The sequence below is a fragment of the Gopherus evgoodei genome, chromosome 15 (genome assembly GCF_007399415.2).
Source record: "Gopherus evgoodei ecotype Sinaloan lineage chromosome 15, rGopEvg1_v1.p, whole genome shotgun sequence".
In the NCBI taxonomy this organism is placed as follows: Eukaryota; Metazoa; Chordata; order Testudines; family Testudinidae; genus Gopherus; species Gopherus evgoodei.
Genome location: NC_044336.1, coordinates 14,597,870 through 14,617,931, shown reverse-complemented (window position 1 = coordinate 14,617,931; position 20,062 = coordinate 14,597,870). Strand labels below are relative to the sequence as shown.

The 20,062-nt window shown below is 45.0% G+C and overlaps 1 protein-coding gene across 2 annotated transcripts in view; it reads left to right on the top strand.

The window, feature by feature from the left end:
* The window catches only part of LLGL2 (LLGL scribble cell polarity complex component 2), a 55,019-nt gene extending 35,484 nt beyond the window's left edge, over window positions 1-19,535 (top strand). Inside the window, exons 11-26 of one of the 2 annotated variants that reach the window (XM_030534622.1) lie at window positions 1,572-1,789; window positions 2,486-2,553; window positions 3,617-3,770; window positions 3,905-4,009; window positions 5,232-5,524; window positions 5,794-5,947; window positions 10,067-10,217; window positions 10,713-10,829; window positions 12,459-12,625; window positions 13,505-13,769; window positions 14,497-14,650; window positions 15,542-15,582; window positions 16,049-16,096; window positions 16,850-16,892; window positions 17,588-17,649; window positions 18,821-19,535. In XM_030534622.1, the coding sequence (XP_030390482.1) occupies window positions 1,572-1,789; window positions 2,486-2,553; window positions 3,617-3,770; window positions 3,905-4,009; window positions 5,232-5,524; window positions 5,794-5,947; window positions 10,067-10,217; window positions 10,713-10,829; window positions 12,459-12,625; window positions 13,505-13,769; window positions 14,497-14,650; window positions 15,542-15,582; window positions 16,049-16,096; window positions 16,850-16,892; window positions 17,588-17,649; window positions 18,821-18,825 (2,045 nt within the window). In that variant the 3' untranslated portion in view covers window positions 18,826-19,535. Of the gene's footprint in view, window positions 1-1,571; window positions 1,790-2,485; window positions 2,554-3,616; window positions 3,771-3,904; window positions 4,010-5,231; window positions 5,525-5,793; window positions 5,948-10,066; window positions 10,218-10,712; window positions 10,830-12,458; window positions 12,626-13,504; window positions 13,770-14,496; window positions 14,651-15,541; window positions 15,583-16,048; window positions 16,097-16,849; window positions 16,893-17,587; window positions 17,650-18,817 lie in introns of both variants that reach the window. The other variant, XM_030534621.1, reaches the window with a different exon arrangement.
* The last annotated feature ends 527 nt before the right edge of the window (window positions 19,536-20,062 follow it).

The following is a 20,062-nucleotide window of genomic DNA, read 5'->3' as shown; positions in this document are numbered from 1 at the left end:
CTAGAGAGCAAACCGGGAAAGGAGACCCGCTTCGCCGCGGTTTGCTCTCGCGTTCCCGGAGCCACCCTGCAAACCACAGGGAAGGAGACCTGCTTGCTCGGGGAACGGGAGAGCAAACCGTGGCGAAGCTGGTCTCCTTTCCCGGTTTGCTCTCGCGTTCCCGAACCCCCCTGCAAACCGCAGGGAAGGAGACCTGCTTGCTCGGGGAACGGGAGAGCAAACCGCGGCGAAGCTGGTCTCCTTTCCCGGTTTGCTCTCGCGTTCCCGAACCCCCCTGCAAACCGCAGGGAAGGAGACCTGCTTGCTCGGGGTTCCGGGAACGCGAGAGCAAGCTGGGGAAGGAGACCAGCTTGATTACCAGAGGCTTCCTCCTTCCACGGAGGTCAAGAAAAGCGCTGGTAAGTGTTTACATTGGATTTCCAGCGCTGGATCACCAGCGCTGGATCCTCTACACCCGAGACAAAACGGGAGTACGGCCAGCGCTGCAAACAGGGAGTTGCAGCGCTGGTGATGCCCTGCAGATGTGTACACCTTCAAAGTTGCAGCGCTGTAACTCCCTCACCAGCGCTGCAACTTTCTGATGTAGACAAGCCCTCTGAGTGTTAATGTCATATACAGTAATACAGAATGCTGTAAGTCTCCGCTCTGTGGTTGCATGAATGGCTTTTTGTATGTAATTGATAATTGTAGTGCTGTTACAAGTATAGAAATGCTCTTTTCAAGCAATGCAGATGGCACAGCACACCAGAGGCAGGAAAGCTTCAGATGTCTGAGAGCTGAGATGTAAACATTTGTCAATTACAAGTAGCAGAGCATTTCCCAGAATCTGCTGCATTACTGCTTTTAAGCAGCTTAGCCTTGAGGGACTGAGGTATTAACATAGCACTGAAACAGTCCTTGCCGGGGTGAATACATACCTATCCATCCCAGGCATTATTAGCTAACTGTAGGTCAAAGGCCTCTTTGGCTAAATCTACACTGCAATAAAAAATCCACGCCACTGAGCCTCAGAGCCTGGGTCAGTTGACTTGGGCTCGCAGGCTGTGGGGCTAAAGGTAGCAGTGTAAACGTGCAGGCTGGGGATGGAGCATAGAGTCTGAGACCCTGCAAGGTGGGAGAGTCTCAGAGCCAAGGCCCTAATGTCTACACTGAAATTTTAGCCCTGCAGCCGGAGCCCCATGGGCCTGAGTCAGCAGACAGGTTTTTTACTGCAGTCCAGACGTACCCAAATGGCCTTGTTGACCAAATCTGACTCCTGCTGTGGCCAACCCGCTGCAGGACTTTCTATTAATGCTGCTAAGGTTTTGTCAAACTTGTTGAGAGCTGTTGTTTCAAGTTTCTGGCTAAATATGCAGGTTAGCCCAAAAAGAGTTGAGTATGTATTTATTGCTGATCACAGTCATGTTTGTGGGGCAAGCTTCATGGGAATATATTTTCATGCCTATTCTATAGAAAGCTTATTTCTACTTTTAGAGCATATGTAGCCAATTTTGTGATTAAAACACTAGGTGCACTATCAAAAGCTAATGAATAAGCCAGCTGAATAGTTTCAATGAATTTTCTTTGCACAGAGTTTGATGACCCCTCTGCTATGGTGGTGCTAGCCGAAGAAGAGCTGGTGGTAATAGACCTGAAGAGTGCAGGCTGGCCAGCAGTCCATCCTCCGTACCTGGCATCTCTCCACTGCTCAGCCATCACTTGTTCACACCACGTCTCCAATATCCCACTGAAACTGTGGGAGAGGGTGATCAGCGCTGGGAGCAAGCAGAACTCTCATTACTCAGATATGGTACGGCAGTTGTAAGCATTCACCCATTGACATGCACATAACATTATAACATACTCAGTAGGTATCTTTTCTGCCCGGCTGGCTGCAGAGTGCCGAGTGGCGTGCTGTTGTAGTTCGTGCTAGTACTGAGAAGTCCTGCTCCCAAAACACCACTGACTTAGTGAAGACAACTATTTGGAATTCAGAATACACCTCTACCCCAATATAACATGACCCGATATAACATGAATTCGGATATAATGCAGTAAAGCAGCTCTCCGGGGGGATGGGGGGCTGCACACTCCAGTGGATCAAAGCAAATGTAGTAATATTTCTTGGCTCCCAAGGACAGCGTTATATCAGGGTAGAGGTGTACTTAGTTCTCTGGCTTTCATCAGTTCTTAGTAAACGTGAGCTCCAGCTCAGATTGTTTCCAGCAGTCAGTGCTAGCAAACAAAGCTGCTTCTAAACCAGGAGCTCTCAGCCACAGCAGCTTCTTAAAGAGGAAACTTGAATATAACAACTCCTGACCAAGAAAGTACAGCTGATGAGATCAGAATGAGTACATCTAATCTTAATTCTAACAGAGTACACACAGAGATGCACTTTCTTTGTAGCTCATGCTTTCCTGTTCTCCTCCCCCTCTGTGGCATGCTCTGTTGCACTCTCATTTCACAGAAAGTCATGGTGTGGTCTTCAAGAGTGTTTTCTTTTTAGCCATGGCCGATCGATGGTGGCACTAACCTGGCTCCAGATCCTCCCCAGAGGGACCTGCTTCTTACAGGGTAGGTGCTTTAACTGATAAAAATCAAGGATTCCTGCCCAGTATTTACACATTCTTGAACTGTGTGTGTTCCTGTCATAAGGGTGTCACATGAATAGACTTGACTCCTGAGTTCTTTTCTGCAGAGAGAAGGTCATCACTTCTTGAAGCTGGACTGCTGACATTTAAAGCTAGTGACCTATAACATGATGTCAGAGCAGTTAAGCCATAACTTGTGTGACAGGAAATCATCCTGTCTTTGATCATCCTGAAAAATCTATTGACCCTTCCCAAGATTGACTAATTCCGTTGTTGAATTTTAGACTAACAGTCAAGACAAGTGATGCTAGTTCAGAGGGAACAATATATCTGCAGGGCTGTCTCTCACCCTCACCAGTATAAATCAAGAATAACTCCACTGGAGTTACAGCAGTTTTACCTAATTGATGCAAATGAGCACAATCAGACCTGTAAAGTCTAGACATTTCAGTTTCTGGTGTTACACTAGGTGCTAGAATGAAAATGTCCCTGTCCATGTTGTACAAGAAGTCTGCCCCTCTACTGCTTTTCATCTGGAATTTCATAGCACTTTTCAGACATCCCTGCCAGGCAGTTTTATAGGATTTTCAGTGCCAGGATTCTTGACGGAACTAGTTCTTCCTAGAGGTGCAGGGGTGCAGCAGGAGAGATCAAAGTTGCATCAGCAGAGCAGTCATCCATGGCTCAGAATGTTGTAGTTGCTGTGGGCTAGAAGTAGTGGGGTGAAGGTGAATTGAAGGTACTATTCCTTTCCTGTGTCTGGCTCTATCAGTGTTCTTAAATTCTCTATTATACAACATCAGCTTCATAAAACCCAGTAGGAGTGCAAACTAAAATTCTCCCTAGGATTCAGGGATGTATAAAAGGATTACTTTCACACTTAGCATGTATGTCTCAGGTTGTGCCTTCTGTTCTGTCCTTAAAATAGCTGGTCTCTTAGAATGGGGGATTCTGCTTTTTCTTTCTGCCTCTTTCCCTCTCGCTCTCTCCCCATGCTGTGACTGCTACTAGTGACTGTGTGCATGTTTCTGACTCTTCTCCATCAGGCACGAAGATGGCACTGTGCGGTTTTGGGATGCTTCAGGTGTTTGCTTGCGCCTTCTTTATAAGCTGAGCACTGTTAGGGTCTTCCTCACAGACGCAGATCCCAATGACAACATGAACCCGCTGGGTGAGGACGAATGGCCTCCACTGCGTAAGGTGAGATGGCAATCACTCAAGTAAACTCTTGAAGTTGGAGAGTTTGGTTCCTACTGTTGTTGCCTGTCCACTTTGCAGCTGCAGTGCTAAGGCCAGCTTGTGTTGATGTGACCTCTTTACATTCCATCCACCAGGTTGGTTCCTTTGACCCTTACAGTGATGACCCCAGGCTCGGGATCCAGAAGATTTACCTGTGTAAATACAGCGGCTACCTGACCGTAGCTGGTACAGCAGGGCAGGTACTGAAACCGTAAAACTGATTTTTTTTGGTAGTCTGCTTTTAAGAGTGCTTCTTGATTAGCATAGGAAGTACAACACAAACTAGAAATGGAGTACAAATTGATTCCCTTCTGTGGGTGAGTTTTCTTCACTCTGGAAACAGAGCCATTCTGTGGAAGGGTCCCCCTACCTATCAGCTCCTAGTCTATACTGTGTTCTCCCCCTTCTGTCTGATTTGGCCAGTCAGCCCTGAGGTAGTTGCTAGCTGCCTGGGTTTTTATGCTTCAGCTTTTTAAAACTTTTCCCCTGATTTTTCTCTGCCTGTTGTCTGTACACCTCCGCTATTTGCATTTTGTGCAGACATGCTGCCTGCTAGCTAGCCCATTGGATGCTGGTGTTGCTGGTGCCTAATCAGTAAGTGGCACCACCTTGCAACATTCATATAATGGAGAAGCTTGGAGACAATTTAAAGTGGCTTCAGAGCAGCAGCCGTGTTAGTCTGTTTCTGCAAAAAGAACAGGAGTACTTGTGGCACCTTAGAGTGGCTGGATCAGTTCGCAATCCTGCTGACAGGAGGAGGTATTGCTTTGCTGCTGATTGCTATCTAAGCACATGCCACAAGGAGCCTCTGGGGAGGCAACTGGTGATATCTAGTGCAACTGCAGCAGGGAGCAGACGGTTCTTTGCCCTCCCTGTTCTCAGAGCTTGTTGCTATAACCCTTTTCTGTGACTGACACGCATGATTCGTATGTACTTCAGCCAAAAAAGGTGAAACTACCTCTGCTGTCTCCCTTGTTTCTGTTCCTTGCAAGAGCCTACGTTATTGCTTTGATAGAAGACCCCAATGTGTCTGTCTGTCAGCCAGTGCTACAATCCTCCTTCCGTGAAGACAAAACATGTCTCCTCTCATGTAAACTGACCATGAGCGTCTGTGCTTTGCTTTGTCCCCCAAGCCCTCTCTCTTTAGGGAGCACAGAATGAGTTAGGATGGTCTGACCAAATTTGGTAGCTAGAACTTCATGCTGCCAACATAATTAATCAAATGAAGAAATTAAAAAATGGGAGGCAAAAGTTCTCACGGAAACTTTGTCCAGTGGGTATTCATTTGTCATAGGAGTCAGATGGGGAGGCATGTGGTCATGCTGGAAACAAGTACGCATGCTGAAGCCATAGAGAGATCAGGTGGCGTCTGAAAGCTCTGAGGATTGCACAAGGCCTCTGAGCTTATTCCTGTTTCCTTAGATACTGGTGATGGAACTGAATGATGAAGAGTCGGAGCATGTTGTGGACCATGCTGAAGCAGACTTACTACAGGACCAAGAAGGCTATAAGTGGAAAGGTCACGAGAGGCTAAAGGCCCGAGATGAGCCTGTCCGATTTGAACCTGGCTTCCAACCATTTGTCCTGGTTCAATGTCAACCACCTGCTGTGGTCACATCGCTGGCTCTTCACTCTGAATGGAAGCTCGTGGCCTTTGGTACCAGCCATGGCTTTGGGCTCTTTGATCACCAGCAGAAACGACTGGTCTTTGTCAAGTAAGTCTCTTCCTTTCCGGCATGATATGGGTACTTCCCTAGGTATGGGAGCTGGCTGGCTAGCACTTCCAGGTAGACCTAGTAAGAGTTGGTATTTCTTGGTTTATGGAGAGCAATGGGTATAGCAAAAAGTGTTCTCCTGCTGTGGTGAGTGTCTCTCCTGTGCTTGTTAGTAAGAGTTCACGTGCCTAGCTACCAGTTGCTCCCATAGTGACTGCCAGCTGTTCAGAAAAGCAACTGAGTGCACCTGCCAACTTTTTTTTTCTTAGATGTACGTTGCATCCCAGTGACCAACTGGCCTTGGAAGGCCCTTTGTCTCGGGTGAAGTCCTTGAAGAAATCCCTCCGGCAGTCGTTCAGGCGGATCCGGAGAAGCAGGGTGTCTAGCAGGAAGCGGCGAGCTGGTGGTGGGATCACTGGGGAGGTGAGTCAGTCTGTCTCGAAGGGCTTGTCTATGTGGTGGATAAGCTCACAGTAGCTGGTGGACTCTAGCTATTCTGCACTAACTGTAGACACTTTTGCTGCACATTGAAGTGCCTTTGTGTGTGTTCACTTAATATACTTTGGAGTCGTATTAAGCTAAACTGCCTCAGGGCACCCTTCGTGCACAGTAAGTGTGTGCACTTGTGGGGAGTCAGTTTGCAGTAAGCTAGAGTGTGAATTTAAAGCACACTAACTTCCCTGTGTAGACAAGCCCTAAGCTTGAGCCCTGTAAGTCCTGCTTGGACCACACAGTGGGTGGAACAGGATAATGCGGATGTTCTTAATCTTCAGTCCTAGACCTGGTCTATACTACAGAGTTATGTCAATGTAAGACTGCTTATTCTGACATAACGCTGTAAGCGACTACACCAAAATGTATCTCCCACCAATGTAACTCCCCAACTATACCAACTTAACTCCACCTCAGTGAGAAACGTAGTGCTTAAGTCAATGTAGTTCGTTCAACAGTGTCAGTGTAGACACTGCGTTGCTTACATGGACTGTTGCTGCCTTTCAGATACCATCTCACAATGTCCCACGTTGGCAGTTAAATTGGTGCACTCGCTCCTGGTGAGGACATGCACTACGATCAGAAGGAGCATAGTGTGGATGTGTAAAACCAATTCAATTACTGCGGTGGCTGTACATCAACGTAACTTAGGTCAATTTAATTTTGTAGTGTAGACTTGGCCTTACTGTACCAATTGCATAATGGCCTGCATTCAGGGCATGCCTACAGAATTAAGTTGACTTAACTTAGGTCAGCATATAGCCGCCACAGTAACTGTGCATTCTACACTTTGCTCCTTGTGTTGGCAGTGTGCATCCTCACCAGGAGGGCTTGTATCAATTGTACTGTCAGTGCAGGGCATTGTGGGATAGCTGTTGAAAGCTGGTAAGTCTATGTAATCAATGCAATGTCTATACTGATACTTAGTCACCCTAACTACATCGGCATTGACTCTCTACCTCTCATGAAGGTGAAGATAAGTTGGCATAGCAGGGCAGTTACATCAGCAGAAGCGAAATTTTAGTGTAAACCCTCACATAGTTAGGTCAATGTAAGCTAACTCTCTGTAGTGTACCAGGCCTCATCTTGTCACTCCTAACACTGGTAACTATTTACTCTTAGGGGTATTCTGTGCCAAAAAATTAAAAATTCTGCATACAATATTTTCAAATTCTGCATATTTTATTTGTCAAAATAACACAATATAATCATACCAGTTTCGGTTATTCTTGCTCATTTATTTCAAAATACTCATCAGAAAGTAATCTGTAACAATACAGATCTTTCTCTGGCAAAACCTGCTATCCGGAGTTGAACCTGTGGGGTGAAATAAAAATGCAGAAATTCATCAAGGACCAAAGTTGGGTATTTTCCTTCACTTACTTGCCACTGCCTTTCTCCTCCCCTACACTATAAAGAGGTTCCAGGGGAGATTGAGAGAGGTTTTATACCCAAAGTTAAATTCCCCTCTAGAGAGGAAGACTCTCTATAAAGGTAACTACTTGATGTCTTTGAGAAACAAGGTAACTGACGTAATAACCTTTTATTGGACCAGTTTCTGTTGGTGAGAGGGACAAGCTTTCAAGTTCCACAGAGGAGTTCTTTGGGTCTGGGAAAGATCATCAGTGTCACAGCTAACACAGGATGGAACAGATTGTTAAGCATAAGGAGTTAACGTTGCAAGAAACCATTCAAAATGAAGTGTACAATTAATACTTCTGCAGTCCTAGGACAAAGGAGAGTTAGTGGGTTACAGATTGTTGTAATGAGATAGAAAGCCAGTGTCGCTACTGAGTCCATGATTTTTGGTGTCCAGCAGAGATGAATTTAAACTCCCAGGCTTGTCTTTTAAGGTGTTGTGCAGGTTTCCTTTGACAAATTGGACTGAGAAGTCAGATACAGAGCGTTCCCCCCAGGTGATATGTTGATTGTTGTCTTTTGTCTTTTTTCTCTGACTTCATTCGAGAGCATAGTGCTTATCTTGTTTCACATAGTTGTTGGGGCATTTGATTCACCAGATAAGGTGCACCACATGTAATAGGCATGTGTAGGCGCCGTGGATCTTGTGTTGTGCGGTATTGATCATTATAGCAGTGAAGATAAGACTGCAGGTTTTGCAACTCTTAGGGCAGTGTCTGGTACTGGTTTGAGTTGGTGTATCCTGGTCTGTGGGGAGCTTGCTTCTGATGAGTTGTCTGAAGGCCAGAAAAGGCGATTTGGGAAAGATTTTTAAGGATGTGGTCCCCATCAAGTATGAGTTGCAATTATTTGATACCCCATATGGGTTCCAGTCTGGGGTGGTATGTGATAACTAGGGAGGTGCGGTCAGCGGCTTTTTGTTTGGTTTTTTCTGTGTGTTTTGTGAATTGGAGCAGGTGCTCTCAGGGAATTAGGGTACCCTGTTCCATGGTGCGGTCTACTTCTCTGGTGGAGAAGTTTTTGGTGAAGATGATTTTAAGTGTATTAACATGTGTATCCTGGATTTTCTCCTCAGAGCATATTCTGTGGTATCTGAGTGGCTGCTGTAGATAACTTATTTCTTGGCATATCTGGATTGGCTGCTGGATCTTTGAGAGGGTTCTGTTGTTGAAGCTGATTGTGGTGTTCAGGAAGTTGATGCTGGTGCAGGCTCATTGTAGGGTGGGTGGGTGGTGGTAGTTCAAGTTGTGGTGGAAATCAGGGAGTTTAGGTCATCTGTCCAGCAGATGAAAATGTAATTGATGTATCTCAGGAATGTCATTGGTTTTGTGGCGCATAGTCCAGAAATTCTTCCTCAAAATGGCCTATGAATAGGTTGGCATATTGGGGAAACATCTTAGTACCCATGGCTGTTTCCATGGTTTGGACAAATTGTTGTTGAATATAAAGTTGTTATGGGTGAGGATGAAATGGATGAATTTGGCAATGTGTTTGGGGTGGATATCTGAGTGTTGTCCATTTTCTTGTAGATATTTGAGGCAGACAGTGATGCCGTCATCATGAGGGTTGTTGATGTATAGGGAAGTGAGATCCATTGGCCAATATGGTGATCTGAGAGAGTTTGTTGGTTTTATGGTGTTTGTGGAGGAAGTGGATTATGTCCTGGAGGAAGCTGGCCCTTTGTGTGGTGAGTGGTTTGAGGATGGTTTCTAAGAGTCCTGATATTTCCTGAGTAAGAGCACTATGGCCAGATAGGTTGGGTCTGCCTGGGTTCCCTTGTTTGTGTTTCTTGGGAGGCATGTAGAAGATTCCTGGTGTGTGTTCATGGAGGATGAGATGATAGTTTCTCTTGGAGTTGTCTGCGGAAGGATTTGATGAAATCCTTAAATTCCTATGTGAATTGTGATATGGGATTGTCCTTGAGTTCTTTATGGGAAGTGGTGTCAGGGTTGTCAGTTGGCCTTGTTTATGTAGTTGTCATAGTTGAGAACTATGATGCCACCCCCTTTGTCTGCTGGCTTGGTCACTATTTGGTGGTTGGATTTCAGGGGCTGTATAGCTGTCTTTTCTCAACAGAGGTTGGCCCAATAAAAAAACGTCACCAATGGAAGTTGATCTAATGAGATATTACCTCCCCCAGCTTGTTTCTTTCATATCCTGGGACCAATACGGCTACAACACCACAAGCAAAAATGGAAGATGTCTTTGAGTCCAGTACTCCCTCAGTTCAGCCTATCGCACTAGCAAAAGCTGCAAAAGTGGCCAGTGTTGGAGAAATACAGTTTTCTTGCAATATGCAGGAGGAAGTTAAGGAAATGAAAATCAAATTCTCATCTTTCTGTAGGATTCAGACAAACTGAATAGCCCTGTTCCTATTCAGGTAAACTGAATAGCCTCTGCACATGCATTCTTATGGGATGCACAGGCCTGGGCTGGAACATCCTGCTAGTGTGAATAGGCAGAGTCCCCTTTGAAGAACCTGGGTTACAAGGAAGTAACCTTAATTTAGCAGCATCTGTTAATCCCTACTTGCTGCCTCTCCAAGGCTAGAAGAGATTGTTGAGGAGAGGGAAAGAGAAATGTTATGTTTAAGAAAACTTGCCTCTCTTCCCCTCTGTTCTTCATGTGAAGGTGCAAGAGGCGAATTCCAAGTTTGACCAAGATGCATTACAGGAGATGGAACTGGCTCCAATCCAGAGGAAGATCGAAGCGCGGTCCGCAGAAGATTCCTTCACTGGCTTTGTGCGCACCTTGTACTTCGCAGACACCTTTCTGAGAGACAGTGAGTAGAATGAGCTCTCCCCCAGCCACACTCGGCACTAAGTGAATAGAAAGCCCAGCGCCTTCCTTGGACTCCCTGGAGCACTGAAAGTATTCAGTCTAAAGCCCAAGTAAATGAGTGAGAGCAGAGCTGTTCTGTATGATCACTACCAGCTGCTGATTGACCCATGACTAAAGGAGTTCACCTTTGGGGAGAATTTGAAGTATGTGGTTTTCAAATAGGATGAAGCTTCTTTGGTCTTAAATGCCATTCATAGTCTCTTCACCTCTGACTGCCAAAAGTCAATCCCCTGACAAGAAGAGGATGTGGTTCCCCTTAATCCTGCTGGGGATGCATCAGATACCAAACTGATAGTACATCTGAATTTCCCTCTAATCATGTATGTGCTTGGGTTAGTGTAAGCATACACATTTGCATACAGACAGTAGAACCACTCCATCTTGTTTAAAAGTTCCTGGAGAGACATCTTGCTTATGGGCTTTGTCCCTGCTCCAGGTTCTCGCCACTGCCCCTCCTTGTGGGCAGGCACCAATGGAGGCACAGTCTATGCATTCTGTTTGCGTGTTCCGCCAGCGGAGAGAAGGATGGATGAGCCTGTCAGGGCAGAGCAGGGTGAGTATCACTCAGTACTGGGAATGTGAGAAATGGTCCTAATGGGATCAGAGGGGCTGCTAAGTACTGCTAGAAAGGTGCAAAGCTGTTAGTTATAAATGGAGAGCAAGATGACTTGGAAACATTATGATTGGCCGGGAGAAGAGAGATCAGATGATGTTTAGAGCAATAGGAGCTTGGAGTTCAGCTTTTGCTTATACAGTAGAACCTTAGAATTACGAATGCGTCGGGAATGGAGGTTGTTCGTAACGCTGACCAAAACATTATGGTGGTTCATTCAATAGTTTGCAACTGAACATTGGCTTAATACAACTTTGAAACTTTACAATGCAGAAGACAAATGCTGCTTTTCCTTTATTTACATTTAACACAGTACTGTACTTTGTGCTTTTTTTACATTTTGGTCTCTTCTTTGGCCGGATTGTGTACTGCTGATTCCAAATGTGGTGTGTGGTTGACTGATCAGTTCATAACTCTGGTGCTCATAACTGAGGGTCTACTGTAAATTGGTTCTACTATCCCCCGAACCTCTTTAGTTTTAATTCCCATTAGGCTGCTGATGAAGGCACTACCCCTATACTCAGCCATTGAACTCTGCCAACAAGACATTTTCTCCCCCCCGCCCCATCCTCCACTTTCTATTTTATCATTCTGATGGGAGGCCCATTATGTCCCTTCGCTCCACCCTTAATAGTACATGTGTATAGGTTTAAATGAACCAGTTCTCTCAAACATGGTAAAAGTGGGACTCTGCTGTCTTGCTCATTTAAAACTCATTTGACCTTGTGCACTTAGTTAGGAGACAAAGACTCTAATTTATGGGCCAGTGGAGTCCATGGACCTTGCCTAAAATTATCACTAAAAGGTGACTCTTTGGAACTCCGTACGCTAAATGTGACTGTTTTGAAAATGACTGTGTCACCATTGTGTGCTTTTGCCTGTGGCGCTAATCCAGGAGGTGTTAGTTCAGAGCAAAAGTATATTAGGTGACCAGCATCATTTAATTATTCCAGCTTCAAATACCAGTTTTTGCAACGACACTTGCTTGGACGGTTCGTATCAGTAGTAGTCTCAGATGACATGTTGATGGATGCTTTGGGGAAGCCTACAATAACAGCCTAATCCATTTATGTATTTCTTAAACCCTTGTCAGTTGGAATTTGAAAACAATGTTTGAATTCAGTTTAAATGCCCATTCTAGTTAAACTGAGTTGTAAAGCTGTTTGACCTAACAGCATGAAAGGAGTTGAATTATTAGATGCATATTCTAGCCTAGGATGACTTTAACATGGCTGATGAAAATGCTTTAGAAACTACTCTTGGTAAAATGTCATTTCTAGAATCATGACTTTAGGGCAAGCAGTTAACTAACATTTTCTACAGATACAGGTGCTGGTGCATAAGCAAAGGAAGCAAACACAGAGAGCCACATAGGTCTCTCCTTTTATATTTAAAAAAAAAAAAAAAAAAAAAGTTTGCTAGATGGAGGACTCTAGGTGTAGAAATGCACCATTGTCTCATTTCAAGAGGATGTGTGAGTTCTAACATTGTATGCTTGTCACATCCTCTTGACTGGTATCATACCTGTGTTTTTTTTTTCCCACCCTTCTCCACATCTTGTCTGTCTAGCCAAGGAAATTCAGCTGATGCACAGGGCTCCTGTTGTGGGAATACTTGTCTTGGATGGACATGGCACTCCCCTCCCAGAGCCGCTAGAAGTAGCACATGATCTTTCTAAAAGTCCTGATATGCAAGGCAGCCATCAACTTCTTGTGGTGTCTGAAGAGCAGTTTAAGGTAAATACAGTCCACATGCATCTCATCTGATATAAATTCCCTTTTTAAAGATATTAACCTGTACTCCTAGGGATGGATTACAGTAGCTCCTAGGAACTGCAGTGTAGGATTAGGCTGCCTGGCCCACAGAACATTAGACTTGGTGTCGGGGAAGAACTAGTGCATGAAATGGACAAGTGGAAGTGGGAGTTTAGCATAATGCAGATGGAGAATATACGAATGTTTGTAGATTTATTTAAAACTCAGCTGCAGTAATTGGCCATTGGGAGAAGATTTGGATTCTGCAGATTAGCGTTTCGGGGACATGACTCTTTTTAAAAAGGACATTGAGAATTGGCAAGTGTTCAAAAATTGTTCTCACTGTTTTTGCAAAATAGTTCCATAACCAGTAATTGGCTAGTTTTAAGGAAAGAGTCTCTAGGAATAATTTCAGAGGATCTCCTTGACATTTTAATGTGGTAGAGTGGGCTGTTGGGTTAATCACAGTTTTTCCCTGTGGATATACTTTATGGCTGGAGGGGAAGGGGTCTGAGAGGATGGGAGATAAATTGCAGACCCTCATTACGACTTGAAGCCTTACATTTTCTCCCAGTGAAGTCAGTGGCAAAGTTCCCATTGACTTGAGTGAGACCAGGAACAGGCCCTGAAGTTGAGACCATGGCAGGCTACACTTATGCCTGTTCAGTATCCCATGATATCCAGGCCTCATTTTAAGCAGGAAGGAAGATTCAGACCTTCATTTCTGTGCATGCTGTTGGGCAAAGGTTCCCTATGAATCAAGGCTTTGTTAAGCAGGAGGGAGAAGCACCATTCCTGAGCTGGGGTTGTGGGCAGTGTACAGCATGGAGGTGTATTATGTGGCTTTTTTCCTCCTGGCAGGTATTCACGCTACCCAAGGTTAGCTCCAAACTGAAGCTCAAGCTGACAGCTTTGGAAGGCTGTAGGGTACGAAAGGTGACAGTCGCTAACTTCAGCAGCTGCAAGACTGAAGATTATAGTGAAAATAACCTGGCCATCCTCACTAACCTGGGAGACATTCAGATTATCTCTCTGCCCTTCCTCAAGCTGCAGATCCGCTACCCCTGTATCCGTAAGGAAGACGTGAGCGGCATTGCTTCCTGTGTCTTCACCAAATATGGCCAAGGTAATGGCACAAACAGCGTAAGCTCCCCTAGATCACTCGCCTCTGCCATGTCTTTGGAAACTTTGTTTCACTGTTCTTTAAACTTAGCATTGGTTTTGCTTCCATAATGAGCACGTTGAATCCTCTTTGTAGCCATTCAGATCCAACACACATCAGGTGCTAACTCACCTCACAGTAGAGGGTGGTGTCCGTTGTGTTCCATATTTCTTGACGGACCTCAAAATAAGACTTCTGTATTTTGGCATCTTCCTGGGCTGCTGGATAGCTCTTCCTGAGTCACTGCTCCACAACACTGTTATTTCAAACTGGCATCTGTGGAAGAGCTCCTCCCAGGCCACTCACTTTCCTCTTTCATATCTCCAAAACGGAGGGAACAAACCCATAGTGCAACTGTGGAAAGAATGGGTGCTGCTTAGGCTCTTGTCCTGGGGTTGTAGCTGAAAGAACTCTCAAACTGCAGGTCTTGGACACATGGCACACAGCTTTAAAAAGAGCACAAAGCAATCATCAGTTGGTCAATTGCTGGTTTGACCCCTTAATGAGGCAGGTGCAATATGCTTCTCCAAAGCCCCAGTGCATTAGTTTGGAGGAAATCTAAACAAGATGCCCTTTCTGTGGAGAGTAGAGTACAATTAGATCTCATTTCCTTTTAGGCTGTGATTCTGGATTTTGGCTCCTGAACATGCGTTCTCTCATGAAGCAAATACTCTTTACATTTCCCCTCTAGGTTTTTATCTGATTTCACCATCAGAGTTTGAGAGGTTCTCCCTGTCTACCAAATGGTTAGTTGAGCCCCGGTGTGTTGTGGATACACCAGAAATTACAGGCAACAACTACTTGCACAACAAATCTGGCATGGAGAAGGCTACAAGGAAATCCAGGTAGGACTAGCTAAAAAGATCTCTGTAGGAGCACCGTGCCTCTCTCTCATTAGCGTTTCCATTATGGCTTGTGTTTGAAGAATGGTCTACTTCTAAATCTAGTCTCCCTGACTTGATCCAGACAGGACCATACTATGTGAGTTCTAAATGGTCTGGTCGTCTCCCCTCCTCCTCCTCCTCCTCCTCCTCCTCCTCCTCCAAGCTCACTGTGATACATTATCTTGTGAAGCCAGAGAACCCTTTCTTTCCAAAAAGGACTGGACAGGGCTTCCTTTGAAGACTGTTGACAGCACTCCAAACTGATTGCCATGAGGTAGAGCCCTGCGCAGGGCTATTCTTCAATCCTACTCCTCTATTATGGCAGCGGGTGCTGCGGGACTTGAAGGATTCCAGTCCCGCTGCAGGGCTCTACCATAAGGCAATGGAACTTTCTCCCTGGTCCGTTCCCTACCAGCTGTCTTACATTTCCCACTACCAACTTTCTATGAGTGACATCTTTTGAGGGCATTGCATGCAACTTCCACCTCTCCACTCATTTGCACTTTGTCATATTACTTGTTTGCAGTCTATTATGTAGCAAACCCAACTGTTGCTTTGTAGTTTGAATCCTGATGTTCTTCCTTGTGGAAGCAGATCTTCCCTAGAGGTGATGTGTTTTGATGCAAGTCCCTTAGGAGGGGTGTTTAAGAAAAACTGAGGCGTTCTAGCCAATGGGGACCTTCCCTGTCACCCACCATCCTAATGCTTCTCTCAGCTGCTTGCTCGGGACACCTCTCTGCATTAGCATGCGTGCTCTTACTGACCCAGAGGAATTTTTCCTTGTCTGATCTGCCAGGTATTATGTACAAGAATCTATTTGCCTCTGATACCTTTTTGAACCTTCTTCCCCAGGGAATCAGGCAGGAGTTCTGGTGACCCCGGAGAACGTGATGGTAAGCAGGCAACAAATGTATTTATTTAACTTAGTGACATGTATAAACGTTTTTTAAGTCTTTGCGATTGGTGGTCATATTTTCTTCAAAGAAAAGAGGTGAGGAGCTGTAGTGTTGGGAAGAGGGAGATTGTTCTCTCTTCGTGAGTAGTCATCTCAGAACCTTCAGGTGACCTGGATGTGTCAGGTTCTACAGCAGGCTGATCTTGGATTGTTTTTAGAAAGGGAAGCCCAGTTGTGCTATGAAGAAGGGATTGTGGGTGTGAGTGTGGAATCTTTGACTATTAACGAGCATGTTGCTGTGATGCTGTCTCTAGAACAAGCCAAACTAGGCTTAATAAGTATCCACCTCGTTTTTTGTATTTGTGGTGTTTCCCATAGTGCCTATCACTGTAGTGTTCTATGTACATATTGCCTTTATTCCCCATGAAAAGTTGTTGGACATCAACCTGTTTTCTGCCTTTCAGAGAGGAAGTCTGGGAGGTTGATGGAACATGCCTTACTCAATGATGAAAGTGAGTGAGTGAGACAAAATTGGAGCTGCTGGAGGGGCAGCTGCGCTGGTTGGTGGGGGTGACGTGTAGCCTTCTGTAGTGGAGGCATGGACTGTTCATCCTCCTGGTTACAACAGACTGTTGCAGCTCCAGAAAGTACATAATGCCAGAATAAAATGATTTATTTGCATTACTGAGCCCCTAGGAGCCTCAGTAATGGACTGAGACCCCATTGGACTAGGTGCTGGACAAGCACAACAGAAAGATAGTCCCTCCTCCAGAGATCCATATCAGCTTTATTTCATGGATTGGTGAGGGTGGGAGTGTCCTAAGGAAAAGAGATGATAAAGCTCCATATAGCTGCCTACCTGCTTCCATTGTTGTCTAACCCTAATATACACAAGGAACTTCACTTTCCAGCAGTACCCAAGAATGAAGGGCCAGTTGCAACTGGCTATCTTCTTGGACTGCTAGCATCTGGTGCTGGCAGCATTTCTTCTGGAGATACACTTCTGTGTACCAGCCCCTTATTCAGAGTTTTTTAGTTATGTCAGAGGCTGGTGCTACAGAAAAGGCAGTGATATTTAAAGGCCTGACAGTCATGGAGGAGGCAGGAAGACAGGTTTTAAAGGCCATTCTGAAATGAGATGCAATGGAAGTAGCATGTGCAATGAAGCTCTTAAAACAACCTCACTGTAAATGTTTACTGATTCAAGCAGAGAATCTTGCACATCTGCTCCCACTTCTCACTGCTCTTAACTGTTTGCTTTCCAGAAGTTCTGAAGGAGATCCAAAGTACCCTGGAGGGGGAGAGAAGGTGAGTACCTGTGACCAACCTTCCTTTCTCCCTGGTGAGCTGGTAAAGGTGGGAAAATAGGGAGAATATCCAGCAAAATGGCAGATATTGTTGCAGTGAAGCACTAGCAACTGCTCGTATGTGTGTTGCAAACTGGTCCAGACTGAAACTTGTTCTATGCAAGAAAAACTCCCTTGAGTTTTTATGAATAATCCTTTGTCTCTTTCTCTTGGAGTAACAGAAGCGATCACATTTCCATATCCCAAAGGAGCAGGACTCTGAGTACTCGCATACAGGTTCAAATCAACCCACATTACTCTATGGGCAGGCCACATGGGCTTAGGTGACTGAAGATGGGACTTGGGACAGGAACTCTAGGGATCTAATCCTGGCTCTGCACTAACTGTAACTTGGACATGTATCTCTCTGCTCCAATTCCCTATCTCTACACATAGGCAATAAGTTACCTCATGGGTGCTGGGCTTTAACTCCTGTCCGCAGAACACTTTGAGCTGTTCAGGTGACGGGCTACAGAAGTGTAGATGAATGACTGGCATTACAATTGGTGCAAGATACTTTTAGTGCTTGGTGGGGTAGGAAACCCAGGGTTTCCAAGGATCTGCGGAGAGGATGAGTGACTGCCTGACACACCTGCATGTATCTGTCCAGATAGTGATTGCATTGCACTGATGGACTTTGCTCCCTTGTCATTGCAGGAGCTATGGAGAGAGAAATTCAAGAAGAATTCACGTAGGACATGGACTAAGTAATGGAGGAGGTAAGTGAAGCCAAGGGTATTTCCAGGCTCTGGTGCAGCAACATGAGGCAAGAAGCGAAGGGTCGGCAATCCTAACAATCTAGTGCTTTACATTTACATGGCACTCTACAGCGGCGGTTCTCAACCAGGGGAACGTGTACCCGGGGGGTATGCAGAGATCTTCCAGGGGGTACATCAACTCCTCTAGATATTGGCCTACTTTATAACAGATATATAAAAAGCACTAGCAAAGTCAGTACAAACTAAAACATCAGACAGACATTGACTTGTTTATACTGCTCTGTATACTAGACACTGAAATGTAAGTCCAAGATTTATATTCCAATTGATTTATTTTATAATTATATGGTAGCAAGGAGAAAGTCAACCATTTTTCAATAGCATTGTGCTGACACTTTCTTGTATATTTGTCTGATTTTGTAAGCAAATAAAGTGAGGTGAAACTTAGGGTACACGTGACATATCAGACTCCTGAAAGGAGTACAGTAATCTGGAAAAGTTGAGTCTCACTGCTCTACAGATCACCTCATCTGACTGGATGGGAGCCTAGTGGCTGCCTGATACGTCTGTCAGTGTTTGAGCAGCCTGGGTGCCAGCTGAACAAACAAGTGCTACCCAGTCCTGGATGGAGTGATACAAGTTCCTCCTAAAACCCTGTCTTGCATTTTAAGCTGTTGAAATTTGCTGTGGGCTCTTTTTGGGAGACCTGCTGGTAGAGAGGGGCTCTCTAGCTGGGAGCGTTGGGGCACGCAGAACTCCTTTGCATGTCACTACCCTCTCCATCTCTTTGCAAGAAACCATGAGCAGGCTAAGCTATGGCAAGCCTACGCTGCAGCATCGCTGCTTGTGCTGCATTCAGCACAGCCATGGGGGGAAAAACCCCTTACAGGGTATGTTTGTCTAGCCAGAGGGATAAACCAACTTATCTGACGGGGATGTGCAGGCTGCCTGTCTTCTCTAAGGGAGTGTCTGGCAGCCAGGGCATAAGGCCTGTTGGGATTTGCATAAGGATGTGAGTTGATCTTGTGAGCATTGATGTGAACCCCAGATTAAAGATCAGACTGGCATGAGCTCTACAGACCTTCTACCCAATATGTTCCTGAATTGGTGAGGGGGAGTTATCTGTCCAGACTGATCCTAATATGGTGCCACATATTCTTTCCCTAAGCGGAATGATCAGACCTCAGCAAAGCCGCTGTGACTTCCTGGCATTGGATTGAGTGCCATAACACTACTGACTGGGAAATCCGTCCCATGGAGAGGAGGCCTCTACTTCTCCCTGCACAGCAGGAGACAAAGCTGCGACTCACTCATGTGTCTGCCTGCCTCTTCTCTGCCTCTCCCCTTCGTGCCTCACCAGAAACCACCACCTCCTCCTGGAGTCTGCCTTGCACGGAGGCCAGAAGCAGACTGCCTGCTCTGATGCACCACAAGCCTCTGTGTACGTCTTTGTAACTATTTTTAATGTTTGCACAATTCTCTCTTTTTCTACTGGTTGGGTTTTAAATTATAAATGTTACTGCCCTGGGTGCAGAGTTTTAATAAACACACTGTTACCTCTGAGTGGTATAAGATTATTTTTTGTACAATTTGTTTAAATTGTATGGGTGTTTTATTTTAATGGAAACGTATTTTAATAATGTACTTTTTTAAAAAAAACAAATGAAATAATATATCTGTCATTTTAGACCCCTGTGGCTGCTGTAATTGGTATTTGAATGAGGCATTCCGGTTAGGTTTTGTTTGACGGTACTGTTAACTGGTTTTACAAATTTGGGTAGAATCTATTTTTGTAGCTGTTCAGATTGGAGGAAATTTAATCGAACTTGATTTGTCTCTCAACACTACGTTGCTCTTTTTTTGAAATAAATGAAAACGCTCAATTACCTTTGTCTGCTCCAGTATCTGCTACTTTGACAAACGCAGGGACTTGCTCCTTTGCATGGTAGAAGCAGAGCAGCTTCAGGGGTTGAGACTCTCACCAGCATCTGCTCAGAAACTCACATGAAAGGCCAGTGTTGCTGATGAACCAATTCTAATCAGACACATGCACTGATTAGAGGGAGGAGCTGTTAGCCTTCACCTTCACGCTTGCCTCCTTCACCCACAGATTGGAGGGGCTTATGAATCCACCCCTAGAAATCTGATCTAGAAGCACTTCTAACTCTATCACATAGTAATTCATAGCATAATTAAAAAATCCTGGGGATTATCCAGTGCTGGTACTGAAAGCTAGCTTGGGCATGAGGGGGCGGGGAGGAGAAGGGGAGGCTGTACAGTACATCCAACCAGCTGTGAGCCTTGTGGAGAAGCTTTGATTCGGAGAAACACTTCTGTAAGAAATCTTTCCCTCTCTCTCCATCCCAAATCATGTGTTATCAAGCTAAAATTGATCTCTTGTTTTCATTACTAG